Source organism: Lytechinus variegatus, chromosome 4 (assembly GCF_018143015.1).
Source record: "Lytechinus variegatus isolate NC3 chromosome 4, Lvar_3.0, whole genome shotgun sequence".
Lineage (NCBI taxonomy): Eukaryota > Metazoa > Echinodermata > Echinoidea > Temnopleuroida > Toxopneustidae > Lytechinus > Lytechinus variegatus.
This window is the reverse complement of record NC_054743.1, coordinates 14,740,978-14,758,396: the sequence shown is the minus strand read 5'-3', so window position 1 is coordinate 14,758,396 and position 17,419 is coordinate 14,740,978. Positions and strand designations below refer to the sequence as shown.

The following is a 17,419-nucleotide window of genomic DNA, read 5'->3' as shown; positions in this document are numbered from 1 at the left end:
CATGAAACGCCCCGAGGAGACTGGAGACTACTATTAATCCCCAATCCCCTTGGCCATCCTGGTACAGAATTTTTCCAGGCAACTCCCTGGTTTTTCAAAATAAACACATCCATTTACAATGTGACTGAATATCTGGAATCTGGAGCGTTATGGCGTATTTGGGATAGTCTGCATGCAGGCACATGCAGACCCAGATTGAGACTTTGATCAGCAAGTGTGTCTCCACGCAAAGACTAGCACATACAAAATTTGCTGTTTCAATTTTCTCACGCTCCAAATCTAGCCACACCTCCTTCTTTCAGAGTCACTTTCCATCTCCCTCTCACTAGTCTACAACTGTAGACCCACATCTGCAGTGTGTGTATCACAGCTGATTCAAGGAGTCTGCATAGCAGACTAGGTCTACTGGAGCTGCAGATGGCTCGCTTCGCTCGCCCTTTCAGGCTGGTTTGCTTCGCAAACCAGCTGCAGATCCCACTTCACGAGCCATTCAGAGTCTGCATAGCAGACTATCCTCTCACGTCCCTTCTTTCCATTGGCTAGTAAACATTGTCTATCAGCCTCCCACTGGAACTGCTACCAGTGGCCAGTGAGAAGATAAATAATTATTGATATTAAACTCAGATAAGATTTAGCAAAAGATCCTTGGATTCAGCCAGTAGATAATCCAACATTAACAATGCCCCATGCCCAGAAAACCCCACAGGGATCTTGGTCTATACACAAGCAAAAATTGTCATTGCATGGTCATTGCATGGAGCTATTAATAGCTCCATGGTCATACGTCAAGTTTGTTCCAATACTTTATCATGTTTATTACCTTTAGGCTTATATATTTCTGTTGTGCATTTTTTTCCATGTAGGAATCTCCTTCTGCCTCAGGTAATCCGCTACTCCGGAGTAGCTCCATGATTACATCAGTCCTTAATAGATTATAGATATTATTCAGGCAAGGACAGGTTTAATCTCAACAAAAAGTTGATTTGAATTATTATAAGACAAAAATCCAACAAGAATGACAAGGAAAGTTTTAAATAAAATAGTTTTAAAGTTTCCGAATCTCACCATGGACCTATTACATTAATAGGTCCATGATTTCACATCATAACTGCAGTTTATGCACATCCTGGTCGGTTTGCAAATGAGGAGACTGATGACATCATCCATTTGCAAAAAAATGTTATATGTTAATTTTCTCCGCATTGTCAAATAAAACAACGATCGATTCCTCCCTGAACATGTGGAATTAACAATGTTTCATTTGTTTGATACAATTCAGTTCAGTCAACATGGTCCTATAGAGAGTAAATTCTGTAAAAAAACAACAATTATTGCATAATTTAAACAATAAGACACAAAGGAAATAATGAGAGAGGGAAATCATCAACTGTATCTTTTGCATGACACCGAGTAACGGTGTGCATGCATATCACTGTTTTGTGAAAAATAAGCGACACTTTAAAATGCAATAACTTTTACGTCCAATTTGATGAAATTTTCAGCATTATGCTAGTTTGATTTTGATTTATTCAAATCAACATTTTTCTGAGGTGGACTTTACTTTGATAATTTGCACAAAGTCCTTTTCTCTATGTCTTTATGGCGCTTATTTGTCTAATTTTCTTCCCTATTCTCCACATTTCTTGGCGTTTAAGGTAAGAATGTTATGACATTAATTTTCACAAATCACCGAGTTCATGTTCATGCATTTGTACATATACTTTTATTTGTAAACAATATGTTTCTCATTTTACATTATAGTAATGTTTGATCATTAATGTAAAATAAGAAACATATTGTTTACATTATAATAATGTTCAAACATTATTATAATGTAAAATGATAATGTTTGATCATGTTATCATTCATTATGTTGCAAATACAATGCAATTCAGAAATGGCTGCGATATGTGGACATTTTGATGTCCACATACAATTCAGAAATGAATCCACATACAATTCAGAAATGGCTGCGATATGTGGACATTTTAATGTCCACCTTTAACCTAAACCTACTTCCTGATCATTATGCAAATGAGGGCATTACTCATGCTCACACACTATTTTAAATCTTATTTGATATGAAATGTTTCAATTCCTTCTGCTTGTATATGAAAAGTGATAATTTTGACTAAAATATGTAGAACCATATAAGGCATATTTTAGATAAAATAATGTAATTAAATTAAATGCTCGAGAGTATATCTTTCAAAGTACAAACAAATCACTTAAGTAAAATAAAAACAATGTTTAGTGTTAATTGATAATATTTTTTGCTGTTTTGCAATCAAAAGGGAATAGAACACATCCATATAGGCCTATATATACAAACTAAAATTTGATAAGTTTATATCAACAAAATTGATAATGCAGTTATGGCGAATATTTCCTTGCCTTCTAATAATATGTACAATAAAAATGTTAGCTTGGGTTGACAAAGTTTTGGGAGGTTCGACTAAAAATCTTTGCTGCCTTTGATTATAAATAAGTAATCTACCTATGTTATAAAAAAAATTGAGTGATACAATAGAAAATAAGATGCCAACATGGAAAAAAACCCTCTATCAAGCCAATATTGAAAAAGAAAGAAGGCAACATTTATTTTATCAGGATTCCCAGGAACCAAATTGAGGGAGATGTATGCGCACTACACTATTGCGTATATAGACTGGAATTTCAATCAGGAGTAGTAGAAGTGCAATGCAGCATGTCATTAAACAAACACTAGTTGATCTCCCTCTCAGCGGGTGACCGCCCAAATGACCATATAGGGGAGGTGTGTTCAGAGAGGGAATGACAAACTCACAATGATTGACACATTTCGTGCCCAACTTCGAAAGATGAAGCAGACTCTGAGCGAGAGGGCCTTCAGGTACACAAGGCATAAGTAGGTTGCAATTCAGACCCTTTTCTCGAGTGAAACTGAAAGGTTTGCAGGGATGTCATTAGCAAAAAAAAAAAATCTCGCTGCGAGCAGGGTTCGAACCTGCGCGGGAAGATCCCATTGGATTTCAAGTCCAACGCCTTAACCACTCGGCCATCACAGCTTGGTGCCGTGAGAGGACGCTCTTACATTTATATTGACAGTACCGTTTCAACATACAATCTACGTGCAAGAATTGTGACGTTTTCGAATAACAGTCTCTGATTGGTGGAATCAACCATGCGGCACAATTTTTAAATTGGGAAACGACAGACAGGAGGATCCGGACCCCTCATCATCGTCGACACATTTTATTCGCAGCTGTTCATGGAAACAATTTTTGTCAAAAATGGCATCTGACGGACCATTAAAGGTATGCTAATTCTTCAGTAATGTGTGATGAATCATGAATTGTGGAATTAAATAATGTAATTTGTAAGATAATGCGTGAAATTGAAAGTCTAAATGAACGGGGTTTTTTGCGTTGCCGTTGAGTGACCGAGAGCTGCCTTCAGCTTCACCTCGCCCTCGGTCCTCGCACTGCCGCCGCGCTGGTGCTGGCTAGCTGAGTAGTAAGTAGCTGCTACAAGTATGATGGTGGGCCCCAAGTCTGCGCACCTAACAATTTGAGTTCAGATTTAACATGATTTTTTTTCTTATTACACAAAATCTTTGAGTTTATAATGTTCCTTATATTATTAAGAGTAAGTGTACCAAATTTCTCATTAAAAAATAAAAGAAAATATAGGATTTTCTTGAAAAAACTGCGGGCAGTCATTTTCAGATTGAAAAAAACAATGGTACCCCATGTCTGCGCACTCATTCACTTTGCACACGTTTCGGGGATTTTGATGACAAAGGCTGCATTTATGAGGCTGTCACATGAAATGCCCTGAAATTCATTATTTTCCACCATTTTGAGTCGGATTTTTTAATGAATACCTGCCTATGTATTGCATTTGTAAAGTTCGTGCTCGTTGCGTATCTTCTTTAATTAGAATCGCGCAGATACGCGGGTGCGCAGACTTGGGAGACCGCGCAGACTTGGGGGAACTGACCATACGACTAGCTACCGGCTGCAGCGAGTACGTACGACAGCATGTCGCTACTGTAAATTTTTTTATGACAACAAATATCCTTAAGTTATAAAAAGTCAAAACAAAAGTAGATTTAGAGACGGTGAAATTCCGACAAGTCCACCCCAGCCCAACAAAAAGAAAAAGTTGATTTGAAAATGAAATGAATAAAAAAAGGATAAAATCCAACATTAACAGTAGTCAGAGTCTCAGTAGAGGCGCTGGTCAGAAAATTGGGATCGTCCCAGTTTACAGGGACTGTCTCAGTTTATAAGGATTTCTTCACACAAGAAATCTAGGAAAGTTCTTTCACCTGTCAAGTGCCGACAACAATCAAGTGTGCTAGTCAATGTACTTTTCATAACAAGATTATTGGAAGACGGTAAGTCATGAAAAATAGACTGTGAACTGGGGGGAATTGAGGTCACTGAATCTATTTTTAGCACTCTCAATTTTCGTAATTGCTGTCTTTGTCCCGGCGTAGTAGGGGGAAGTGAAAAAAAAACGTCCCCATAAACAAGGACAGTCTCAATTTATCAAGACATGATGAGGATATCCTTGTTTTCTGGGACAATCCCAATTTTTGGACCAGCGCCTCTACTGATTAACAACAAATTTATTACTGACTTACTGTTAGTGTTAGCATTGAAAATTTCATCAATATTGGATTTAAAATAAAGTTATGACATTTTAAAGTTTCTCTTGACTTAATTTCACAGTTGTCATGGTTGTCAGGTTGTAACTAACTTACTAAGTATGGTCAATTCCCCCATCATGTCTGCGCGGTCTCCCAAGTCTGCGCACCCGCGTATCTCACTTTCTGCACGATTCTGAGTATTAGTAAAAGAAGATACACAACGAGCACAAACTTTACACATGCAATACATAGACGGTATTCTTTGAAAAATCTGACTCAAAATGGTGGAAAAATAATGAATTCAGTGCATTTCATGTGACAGCCTCAAAATGCAGCCTTTGTCATCAAAATCCCTGAATTGTGTGCAACAGTGCAAAGTGAATGAGTGCGCAGACATGGGGTACCATTTTTTTTTCAATCTGAAAATGAATGCACTTTTTTCCAAGAAAATCATATATTATTATTTCTTTCAAATTTTTATGAGATATTTGGCACACTAACTCATATTGATGTAAGGAACATTATCAACTGAAAGATTTTGTGAAATACATGTAAGAATAAATTCATGTTAAATCTTAACTGAATTGGTTAGGTGCGCAGACTTGGGGCCCACCATTATGACTTATGAGGAAGACCGCAAGATTTTTCTATCTCATCAACCACTTCATTTAAACCGTCTGATTTTTTTCAGATCTTGATAAAAATAGCACAAAAATAGAAATCTACCAAATTTCATACTAATCCATGAGTCTGTTTTTGAGTAATAGTCAAATGAACTTTGAATGCTCCAGAAATTATGCACTCACGATTATAGTAGAGGTGCACACTGCACAGACAATATGGGAGACTCTAATACTAGGGGAGACAATCTCCCACATTGGAGACTTGCTTTGCAAAACTTTAAAAGGACAAAAGAAACAACACCAACCAAAGCATGATTTTTTCCTCACAAAGTTTTGTCTCACCGAGGTCAGAAGCCCATTTGTTTTGTGTGTGATTGACAACAAAAATCCTTATCAAAACAAAAGTAGATGGTGAATTTTTAAAGTAGACGGTGAAAAGGGGTGATTTTTCATAAGGAATCTGCTCATCACATTTTTATTTGCCGCCAAGGTAATCCTTTTGCAGCAAATATAAACAAAGGAATTTGGACTCCAAAACTGGAGACTGTCTCTGGAATTGGTACCCAAATTCTTTACAAAAGTCTCTGATAGGGTCGCATTTCATAAGTTGGGTATGCAAAAAGGGTGGCGTATGAACAATTTTCCACACGGTGCCATGGATGAATTGTTGCTACATCACAGCATCTTGACCAAATTTATTAAGTAATATCTCATTTTGAAGCTAGAACTATACACTAAATATATTACTATGAATTAGATCAATACAATATCAGGAACAAAAACTATAGCACATTAAGTTAGAAGTAACAGGGGTGGTGGAGCCGGTGGATGCGGAGCCGGTGGATGCGGTAAATGATAAAATATTAATTAAACCTAATTAACAACTTACTATAATATGTAATATGACTGATATCCTCATATTTCTGGGCATTTTAAAGCAGGGAACAACTAAATGTCATAAAAATTTGACAATTTTGAAAATATGCAGCAATGGAATACATGTGTATGTCAGCTCTGATCTGCAACCTTATCAATTAGTAAACCGGACAGATTTGGTTAATTATCTAATTTGTAATCTTAATTTTTAGTACAAATGTTGTGTATCATTGCAACAAACATTTCTACCCATGATGTTGTCATTTTGCCAAGCATACAAATACAGTGACAGGTATTTTGGGGGCAAAAATGTGAAATTAAATACTGTTAATTAGTATAATTAATATGCATAAAATAATAGATGATTATTCAATTTTTGGTACAGATTTAATCATTGATGTTTCAAGATTATAACTGCAAAATACTAGGGTGATCCAATGTTGCATTAACTTTTGACACCATTTTATGTGCAGCAGGTCCAATTTGAGAAAAACACATTTCAAAATTCACATTTACATTGACATCTGTGTAATAATTAGCTGTTAATTAGTCATTTGAAGGAAAAGTAACGGTATTCGAGACTTAAAACTTTTTCATTATTTAGAGAATGATAATAGCTATAACATATCAAAAAATAAGATTTTTGACCATTTTTACCCTGTTCGCGAAATTGGACCACCTTATGACATGTGACCATATGGGAGATAATCTCCCACAATTGGAGACATTCTCCACTCTCCAATATTGGCCATGCTCCTGTACTGATTATATGGATGAAGGTCTATTGTGTGGCAGTATCCTGACATCGAGGCACAGACTGGAACCCAAAAAAACGTAAAGTTCTGTCACGATACCTCTCCTAATTCTTTCTAAATTCATAACAAAATGGCCGATTGAGACTTGGATAGAAGGAGAGAACTTTGTTTTTTTTGAGGTTCCAGTCTGTGCCTCGATGTCAGGATACTGCCACACGATAGACCTTCATCAATATAATCATGGTAAAGTGCATAATTTGTCTTCACAATTTATTTTGCTAGATATTTTGACCATAATCTACCCTAGTCCTGTGAGTATCATGGGTAAATACACGGTGCTCCTGGGCTCCTGCCCACAAAGCGGGCGGGAGCTCCCTGGGTTAGGGGGACCTAAAAACTATGCACTTTGCTTTCAAAGTCAAACGATAAAAACTATGCCAATTTTAATATTTGAACAAATTGATCTTTCACTAACTTGTGGCAAACATTTTGATGATCATTAACCAAGAAGAAAATATCACAAAATTTGCGTAATACGAAAATCCTGCCATGTTTTCCGAACACCTCTTGATACATGACAGAAGGGGTCCTAAACTATGTACTCGATTTATCATGCAAAGAAATAGCATTTCATGTGCCTCAATTTCTAAAATATGTTCACATTATTATAGATAAAATGAAATTGAAGCAAATATAACTCAAAAATTCCAAAAACAGTTGTTGGGTTTTCTCTGCATTTAGAGATTTACTGCAGCCTCTGTAGAAAAAATATGAATAGGAAGTGTTCATCACTGCAGTCACAGAGTGCGAATTTGCTATAAAAACTTCATGCATGCGCGATGAGTGGTGCGTAGCTTTAGGACCCCCTACCATATGCACATCCTGATTGGTATGCAAATGACGGGACTGATCACTGATGGCAACATGACGTCACCCACTCACTATTTCTTTTGTATTTCATTGTATGAAATATGAAACATCTTAATTCTTTCCTCATTGTCATCATGTGAAACAAAGATTTGTTCCTCCCTTATTACCTTGTTTTGACATTTCATGGTTCAGTCAAGTCCATCATTGTCAAAACTGTAAAAATTGTACTATTGTATAATTCAGACAATAAAAAACAACAAAAGAAATACAAGTAGTGAGTGATAGACATCAACTCTCTAGTTTGCATCACTGAATTGTGCATATTGTTTTGTGAAAAATAAGCCCAACTTTAAAATGTCATTTATTTTACATCCGATTTTGATGAAATTTTCAGTGTGGTTCACGGACCACCACGTATTAGGATATACACAATCCTGTAGACAGTAGAGTTATAGTTAGGTATTTACCAAAATAGAATTTCAGTTTTGACTTTAATATTTGTATTTAATTTGGCTTCTTTCACCAGACCCTCTTTGACAATGCTCAGAAAAATGAAATTGCTGACCTCCCATCTCCCGGCCAACCTGGCAAGGGAGCAAAGAATAAAAAGCGTCTTTCTGTGGAGAGGATTTACCAAAAGAAGACTCAGCTGGAGCACATCTTGCTACGTCCAGACACTTACATTGGATCTACCGAGCCAGTCACACAGGTACTTGTACATCAGGAAATTCCTAATTAAAGGGATTATTTGTGAATCAGCAGGACTTAGATTAATGCGTCATATGCATGGCCTTGGAGTGGGATGCCCAGCTAATCGGCCTCAAAGTACATTTCACTCACCTTTGATAGTTTCTGTGCCCTTAATATAATTTTTGATATTTGTGCTCAATGTGCTATAATATCAGTAGAAACACTGTTTTGAAAAGTAGCTTTGTCCTGAAAATATTGAAATTTAAAGCCTGAATCAGTTATCTCAGTGTCAGAGAAATTGTCACAAATTTACATTATTATTCATTGCATGATTTGACCCACTCTTTTGAAGGGGTAACATAACCACATTATTGATAAGTAATTTCAGACACCAAGGTCCCAGACTAATCATCATGGGCACTTGCAAATGGCAAGACTCGAAACTTTGTATTCTCAGTCTGACTTGTAGTTGCAATCGAGTGCTGACTGTTATGCTCTTATTCTTAAAGATTCTTGCATTCTTAAATAAATCTGCATTATTTCCAATAATTTTTGTTTGCAAATGTTTCCTTCATAGGCCATGTGGGTGGTGGATGGTGAAACACTTGTGAACAGAGAGATCACATTTGTTCCAGGTCTCTACAAGATCTTTGATGAAATTCTTGGTAAGTACATGTATTTCTGTGTCTCTATAAAAAAAAGAGTTCAAGATTCCAAGAATTCACCATATGAGTGCAATCCCCCACCAACTTTCCTGTCTTTGATAATTGCATGCACAGTCGTTCAAAGTCAATGTTTTATGGAAATGGAAATTTGATAAGGAGTAGACCTAGGGCCCGTTGCAGAAAGAGTTGCAATCAATCGCAACTCCAAAAATCATGCGCAACTTGATTTTCAACCAATCAACAGCACGCGTTTTTGAACTTGCGTTTAAACGCAACTCTTTCTGCAACGGGCCCCTGGTGTGGTATTCTGAACACTATCTTTTCTCCATATTTTATCTTTTCTCAGAGATATGACCAAATCTTTGTCACATAAATTGTCATAAATTTTGTCCCAAAAATTATCATAAATTTTGTCTCTTCTCTTTTTATTCTCTTGTCTCCTCTGCAAAGGTCATTAACTTACATGATGGTAGTCAAAATTTTGTACATTTCAATTTGTGACATAGCAAATCACACCAACAATTTTCATTTTCACACCAAGTATTTTCATTGTGGAGCATTGTGGCCCAGATAAGCCTTCTGACTTTGAAACAGAGGGTTGTGGGTTCGAATCCCAGCCGTGGCATGATTTCCTTCAGCAAGAAATTTATCCACATTGTGTTGCACTCGACCCAGGTGAGGTGAATGGGTAACCTGGCAGGATTAATTCCTTGAATGCATGAGCGCTGAAAGGCAGCTCGAGCTAAGGCCGGGGTAATAATGATAAAAACGCTCTTCGGAATAGAGTATTTCTAGATAAATGGTGCTATATAATACCTATTATTATTATTTTAAGTTTGACTAACAATCTCTTCTATCTTTATTTTCAGTGAATGCGGCTGACAATAAGCAGAGAGATCCTAAAATGGACTGCATCAAGATTACCATTGATGCGTGAGTATCACCCAATGCCTGCAACTGCTATTCAAATTTAGGGCCCTGTAATACATCATGGTTAATAACCTGGTTATGCAATCAATTGCAATTTGAACAGTAGGCTAGTTTATACCCTCTCTTGTATAGCTACAAGATAACAGGCCCCAAGGATTATTAATTAAGGAAAATCATAATGTGCAAATCTCTTTTCTCTTGAGAAAAACCAACAGCTTACACAGATTTTTTTGTTTTGTTTTAATATCCTTTGAATATTTTTTTTCAATACTGGAGAATGGAGCAAGTATAACTTGTGATCAAAGGTCACTTGCGTAAATAGAAATATGCACTATTCCCCTTGATGAGCTTTATATTATAATTTATAAATAGGGTTTTTACTCTCATAAGAGCCAAAGAGCATATGATGTAAGATTCATTGAAGCACTGTAGGAGTATAGGCTGAGAAAACGTCGACCAATTGTGAAGACTTCTCAAACTCAGGAAGACAAAACAGTTTTCATTGGCTGATGGTATTATGAATGCATTCCATTACACACACAGAATAAAGTATGATTGTACTGATGTATGAGGCAGGTTAGTACTTAAAGTTTTTCAAAACTATTGAGAATTTGAAGAGTCCAGACTGATGCTGAAAGTCGGTGCAATCAATTAATTGCCACTTGGTTGACGCCAGTTTTTGTTCTGTATCATCCTACATGGTTAAATTCTAGTTCGTCTACATCCACTCAGTCTAATCTCCTTTTGGACTAATTATCATTTCGACCATTTTGTCTAATATCCTCTTCATCCAACACCAATTAGTCTAAATGGTTAAATGAACTGTGTGTGACCAATTTGACAAAATGTAAAATATAAGTACCGGTAGACAAAATCGAAATTTTACCAGCTGTGCATTTGGATTAATGGCAGTTAGACCAAGTGAGGTTTAATCCAAGTGATGGTTGGAACAAATGTTGATTAGACCAAACGAATTGGTAGTAGATCAAGCAGATTTGGCCATAAAGGTGTACATTTTATAGAAGATCTGATAAAGTGGCAGTTACCATGATGGTAAGGATGACTAAGAATTAGACCATATGCTAGTAGACCAAGTGGGTTTAGCCATGATGGTGTTAAGGACACGCACACCTTACGACTGTTCAGGATCCGATTTTTGAACGAATCGCATTTTGCTTATTTTCTGAAAATGTGAATGGAACATATCGTTTTATTTGAGGTTGAAATTAATTGGAAGAATACTGATATAACCATTTTGAAAGATTGCAAGCCTTTATTTTGGAGTAAAAGCCAAATTAGTTTCAAATCGCAGCCAATCGTACGACTGCCATGGTGTCATTACAACTAGATATTAAATTCGCTTTTATTCTAAGAAGGATGATAGCACAGTCACAGATTTGAGCATAGGTATTCGTACGATGATTTCGAACATTACACAGTAAGATATTCCAAGTCTCATTATTAGCATCAACTTCTACTACATTTTTTTCTTGAAATCGGGTCGCAGACCAATCGTAAGGTGTGCGGTCGCCTTTAGGGACTTGAGAATTACACTATCTGATTGTAGACCAATTTACACACCATGCTTTCATCTTTTCTGAACGCTTTCTAAACTTTCTTGTACAGTGAGAATAACACCATCGTTGTGTGGAACAATGGGAAAGGAATCCCTGTGGTTGAACACAAAGGAGAGAAAATGTACATACCAGAGATGATTTTCGGCCATCTGTTGACATCCAGTAACTATGACGACACTCAAAAGAAAGTCACAGGTTAGTATAGGTGTTATCTATCTCTGTTGTGCTTCCTCAACGATCACCATCATTTTTTTTTTGTGGTACAGGTTTACACGTACATACATGTATAAGAGAGCAAGTTATCATTTCTGAGTTCGGTCACAGTGAGGTTGAACAATACTTTTCAGTTAGGTTACATTCCTGGCAATGATATCAGAGTTTTACCATCAAATTTTCATGTTTTGAAATATATTAAACAGAGCAATGATCTAAAAATCTGATGTATCTGATTGAAAATTATATTTTGGGCCTAAGAACGCTGTTATTATCTTTTGTAATACAAGTTTTCATTGCAGATTTGAATTACCCTTGGAATGAAATCAATTTACATGATGTACAATGTGCATGATAGAAGGTTTTGCTTTATGTCTACTGCTTTGGTTTTGTTGGTATACAGGTGGCCGTAATGGTTATGGTGCAAAACTATGTAACATCTTCAGCAAGAAGTTCACTGTTTCCACTGCTAGCAAGGAAGACGGCAAGAAATTCAAGCAGGTTAGTTTTTAAAGGGAAAATTCACCCTGACATCAAGTTGGTTACCCTATCCAGGCCGGGGGGGGGGGGGCAAATATAACATGATCATTGGTAAAAGCCACAGCTAAACGTGGCTCAGACTATTGTGAAGGTACCTTACAACAAGGGACCTGTCAATAATGAACAATAAGAAAATATACTACCCTGAACCCCTCCCACCTTGCTCACACTATCTGCCCTATTAGTGGTTTATTTATATGTTTAGCAACAATCACAGACAAACTCATTGCAGGTTTATGCCATTCAGAATGTAATTTATGAGTCTGAAAAGGGACCATTCTGGAATAGTCTGTTGTGTACACCATGTATTACCCTGATCATCATGCAATGAAAATGCAAAGTAAATGTCTGACCTCATATTCTCTCTATTTTTCGTCCAATTCTATCACTCTTCGACAGAGTTGGTCAGACAACATGAACAAAAAGGGTACAAACAAGCTTTCTTCGTTTGATGGCTCTGACTACACCGAGATCTCCTTCAGTCCCGACCTTGAGAAATTCAAGATGAGCTGTCTGGATCGTGACACCATCGCCCTTCTAACCCGCCGTGCCTATGATATTGCAGGTTGTCTCAAGGGCGTCAAGGTCTTCCTCAATGGCAAGAAGTTGCCTGTAAGTTTTGGGAGTCTTATTATCCATTTAATGTCCCTCGGATAGGATGTTAATATGAAGGGAAAGTCATCCCCTTTTCATGTTAAAGAAGATATTGCTCTCTTTGCATAAGTGTAGGGGGAAACCTGGTGTAGTTGTCCATCTGTCTGTAGATTTTAGGCCTTTATAATCAATTTAATGTCCCTTGGATAGGATGTTAAATAGAGGAGGGTCACCACCTTTGCATGTTAAGAACACACTGCACTCTTTGTATTGTAGGGGGAGGGGGTATATAGTGGTCCACCTGCATACCCCCAACCAGCTTTGTTAGGAGGAAAGACCTGCAGGTTATATTGATTTCAGGTCACTTTGTCTCCCAGTCAGAGAGGAAGCCAAATGAATAATGATTAAGATAGATACCACCTGTTGAGTTATGCAATATCATCACTGCCTTTTGCCCCCAGAAATTGATTAAGTGGAAATTACTGGTGTTGGAGATGACTTTGCTGGAGTGACCATGATCAAATCCATATATTTACCCCTCCTAACTTTTAATATGTGTCCAGATACAGAGAGAAAAAGGTGAAATGGAGAATTGTGATGAGGAATTGCTCTCTGTAGAAATGTTTTAAGATATCTTTCATCCATATCATGATTTGTCTGTTGTGTCTTGGTGGGTCTTTCATAAAACTGTTCGTAAGTTAAGCACAACTGGAGATCCTTTATTGCGGTTAATGTTATCCACCAAAGTGTTCATTGGCGATGGTGAAGCGCATAATAAAGGTTCAACAGTCATTCTTAAAATCACTGTTAACTTACGAACAGTTTAATGTAACAGCCCCCGATCTATTCACATTCACCTTCCTGGGTTCCCCTCTGAAATCAGTTCATATCTCATCCTAAATGAAAGGAAATTATCCTAATCCTACTTTTCTATTGATCCATGTCCAAGACAATGTTATAAAGTATGTTTATCCAATCTCTCTAATGGGTCCTCCCTGAAGTGATTTGTCTGTTTTATGCTATCAAATTATCATGGCTAGAGCAGTTCATGAAGTGGTGTAAGAATAGAAAAGGGGATGATTACTTTTTGCAATTGCCATTCATACTCCACATGTATGTGCACTAAAAGCAATATTAAGCAAGTCTCCTATGAAATACTCACATAATATTAGACAAATAAAATCATCTTGTATCTGAATAACATCTTTTTATCTATATCCATTCATACTACAGGTGAATGGCTTCAAGTCATATGTGGATAGGTTTCTGAAGAGCTTTCAGAAGGAAGATAGCGAACCGTTGAAAGTTATTCACGAGGAGGTGAACTCACGATGGGAGGTGTGTCTGTGTATGAGTGAGAAAGGATTCCAGCAGGTCAGCTTCGTCAATAGCATTGCTACTACCAAGGTATGCAGACTTAGGAAATCACTTTATTTCAAATAATGAATTACAAATTAACGCAGATGCTTTGATGATTAAAAAAACACAAAACAACATCTTAAAACATCTCCAAGCAGTGTGCAATCAAAGGATTGTTATAGAATTCCTTCTATTTTGTTCAAAGACTTTGACGCACTGTGACATAAGCAGAAATATGGTATTTGCTGAGATATTTTCATTCCATGTAGAGTGGCTATTTGAATCCCGGGAATGTATCACCCATAGCCCCACCTATTTTTCCACTAACTGCCAGCTTCACACTTATATTACAAACCACGGACACCTGTCACCACTATGATGTGGTTCATTCCAGCACATTTATTTTGTGTTGTTAAAAAATGCACTGTTGGTGTAGATACTAAAATATACTCAACAGCAATCTTTGCATATTTTTAAGCCAGTCTTTGAAAATTAGCGCTATGTCGGTTCATGGAATTGATTACATCACAGAAATGAATCATGTAATTTCTTGTGTAGGGTGGTCGTCATGTGGACTATGTTGCTGATCAGGTGATTACTAAACTGATTGAAACAGTCAAGAGGAAGAACAAGGGAGGAGTCAATATCAAACCATTCCAGGTAATAAATCTCTTATATTATTGTTTTTTAAAAAAGAAAAATAATAGTAAAATTCTGCTTCTTATAACGCTTAATACATCAGGGGAGCGTTTCATGAAAGGACTTGTCGGACGTTTTAAACGTCAAGTCCCATTTTATCCGACAGTTACCATAGTAGTGGTGCTTCTCAGCCAATCAGATTCAAGGAAAGATGTCAGACCTGACAAATTGTCGGACAAAAATTTTGATGAAACGCTCCCCAGAATGACATCTGTAAGCACTTTACAGATATATATGATTACCTCATTCATCTGATATTGGCTTGCCAGTATACAATGTGTGTACTTTCCCTCTTCCTGAGGAACATTCCATTCCATCATGAACATGAAAGTTAGATTGACAAAATATTTGAGTCAGAAAGTTGACCAATATGGAAGATCATTGCTTTTCTCTGAAATTCTGTCTGCCTTTAAAGCAGCTTGCGGATGTGTTAAAGATTGCTAAAATACTAGCAAGAAGTGAATATTATGTTGGTATCACCCCAGGCAGGGTTTGATTTAAAAAAAAATGTTTGGCTTAGGCCTAACATTTCATTATTTTTGGCAAGGCAGCTTTTCCTATGTGGCCTTTCTATATTACAGCCAAATGGAAACATAACAGTCTCAACAATACTGCCAAGGCAAATGAGAGTGAGATTGAGGCCAAGATTGCAATGGCCTCAAATTAATTCAAACCCTCACTGCTGATGAAATTTTTAGTGAAACAGAACTTTATTGTTCCAACCACCATACATTTATGTATTCTTCCTACAGATCAAGAACCACCTTTGGGTATTTGTGAACTGCCTGATTGAAAACCCCACCTTTGACTCGCAGACCAAGGAGAACATGACCTTACAAGCCAAGAAGTTTGGCTCAGAATGTAAACTGAGTGAAAAGTTTATCAAAGGGGTAAGTGTGCTATGTTAGAATAAAAAATAAAGGAAGGTTGGTTAATAATAATGATAAATAGTTTGATAACTTGAAAGCTCGTAACCCCACTCCCTACTCCCCAAAAAGTTGCATTAGATCATTAATGTGATTTTGATTAATAACAAAGCGATTTCATCATAATGAATTCTGTTATTAGTATTTGCAATATTTTTAGCAATATTAGGAATCATAATATTAGACATGTATTGATTTTTTAATTGAAAGAGCATGAATAAAGTTGAATTATTGACAACTCTCAATGAGACTAAATGTTTAGCATTCATGTTTCAGATTTCTCTCCCGTAAATTACCTTTGTATCCATTCTCTTGCAGGCTCTGACTTGTGGTGTGGTAGAGAGTATCATGTCATGGATGAAGTTCAAGGCTCAGGTGGGTGAAATCAACAAAAAAATAATAATCTGCTTATATAAACATTTTAACGATCACAAGCAATTTGAATTATAGACAAAAAATTACGACAAATTGAAACAAGATAGAGGAAATGAAATAAGAAATTGATTTCTAATACAGTTACAGAAAGTTTTTTAAAAGTTTCATAGATTGGGATAGAGGATTAATTCTCAACAGAATTTGAATTTTGATATTACTTAAATTCAATTTACTGCTATAACTCTAAAAGTTATAGCAGCATATCCTGAGGTATTCAATTCATGGCAAGTTTTACAACATAGCTGGCAACAACCAGGGTCCTGTAATACAATGGTTTGCGATTGATTGTACGCTTGATTTTTTTAAACGATTGATGGTATGTTGTAGCCAATGCAATCAATCGTAAAGATATTTCTCCATGATGGATGCAAAGCTTTGTGTTATGGGCTCCAGATTATAATGAAGAAAATTCATTAAAACAGACCTTTCACCTGGCTTAAATTGCCATGATTATTTCTCTTATTTTCCATCAATTTTCCACCAAAAGGTGAAAAACATGTATCAGTAAGATCCTTCAAATTTTGCTTAGTCCAACAGATTTCTGTGGTGCCAAGAAATATGACTGAGACAGAGGTACCTGTACTTCTGATTTATTCCTTATACAAACACTTGGGTAGTCGTTTTAGCAGATAATGTTTGCAATTATTTATAACTCGTTACCACAAATGGCTTTTATGATTAATTCCCTAACACAGAGTCAGTTGGACAAGAAGTGCCACTCTTCCAAGCACTCCAAGTTGAAGGGCATCCCAAAGCTGGATGATGCCAATGATGCAGGAGGAAAGAACTCTTCTAAGTGTACCTTGATCCTCACCGAGGGAGATTCAGCCAAGACTCTGGCTGTTAGTGGTCTTGGTGTGGTTGGTAGAGATCACTACGGTGTGTTCCCTCTCAGGGGTAAGCTGCTCAATGTGAGGGAAGCCTCTCACAAGCAGGTGAGTGATTATCATTTTTCTGAACCTCTGGCCTTGATTGAATTTCTCAATTTGTTAGCAGGGAATGAGTTTACTCTCAAAAGTTTTTAGCGGTGG

The 17,419-nt window shown here is 36.8% G+C and overlaps 1 protein-coding gene and 1 non-coding gene across 3 annotated transcripts in view; one reads left to right on the top strand and one right to left on the bottom strand.

The window, feature by feature from the left end:
• Window positions 1-2,965: 2,965 nt before the first annotated feature.
• TRNAS-UGA lies at window positions 2,966-3,047 on the bottom strand. Its single transcript has one exon. It is a non-coding gene; the product is annotated as a tRNA-Ser (tRNA).
• Window positions 3,048-3,171: 124 nt separating this feature from the next.
• Window positions 3,172-17,419, top strand: part of LOC121413465 (DNA topoisomerase 2-alpha-like) — a 36,593-nt gene continuing 22,345 nt past the window's right edge. For both annotated transcript variants that reach the window (XM_041606284.1, XM_041606283.1), the window contains exons 1-12: window positions 3,172-3,296; window positions 8,287-8,469; window positions 9,028-9,115; window positions 9,985-10,048; window positions 11,672-11,817; window positions 12,239-12,336; window positions 12,775-12,987; window positions 14,203-14,376; window positions 14,887-14,988; window positions 15,780-15,917; window positions 16,272-16,328; window positions 17,084-17,323. In XM_041606284.1, coding sequence (XP_041462218.1) covers window positions 3,273-3,296; window positions 8,287-8,469; window positions 9,028-9,115; window positions 9,985-10,048; window positions 11,672-11,817; window positions 12,239-12,336; window positions 12,775-12,987; window positions 14,203-14,376; window positions 14,887-14,988; window positions 15,780-15,917; window positions 16,272-16,328; window positions 17,084-17,323 — 1,527 coding nt within the window. In that variant the 5' untranslated portion in view covers window positions 3,172-3,272. The remainder of the gene's footprint in view (window positions 3,297-8,286; window positions 8,470-9,027; window positions 9,116-9,984; window positions 10,049-11,671; window positions 11,818-12,238; window positions 12,337-12,774; window positions 12,988-14,202; window positions 14,377-14,886; window positions 14,989-15,779; window positions 15,918-16,271; window positions 16,329-17,083; window positions 17,324-17,419) is intronic.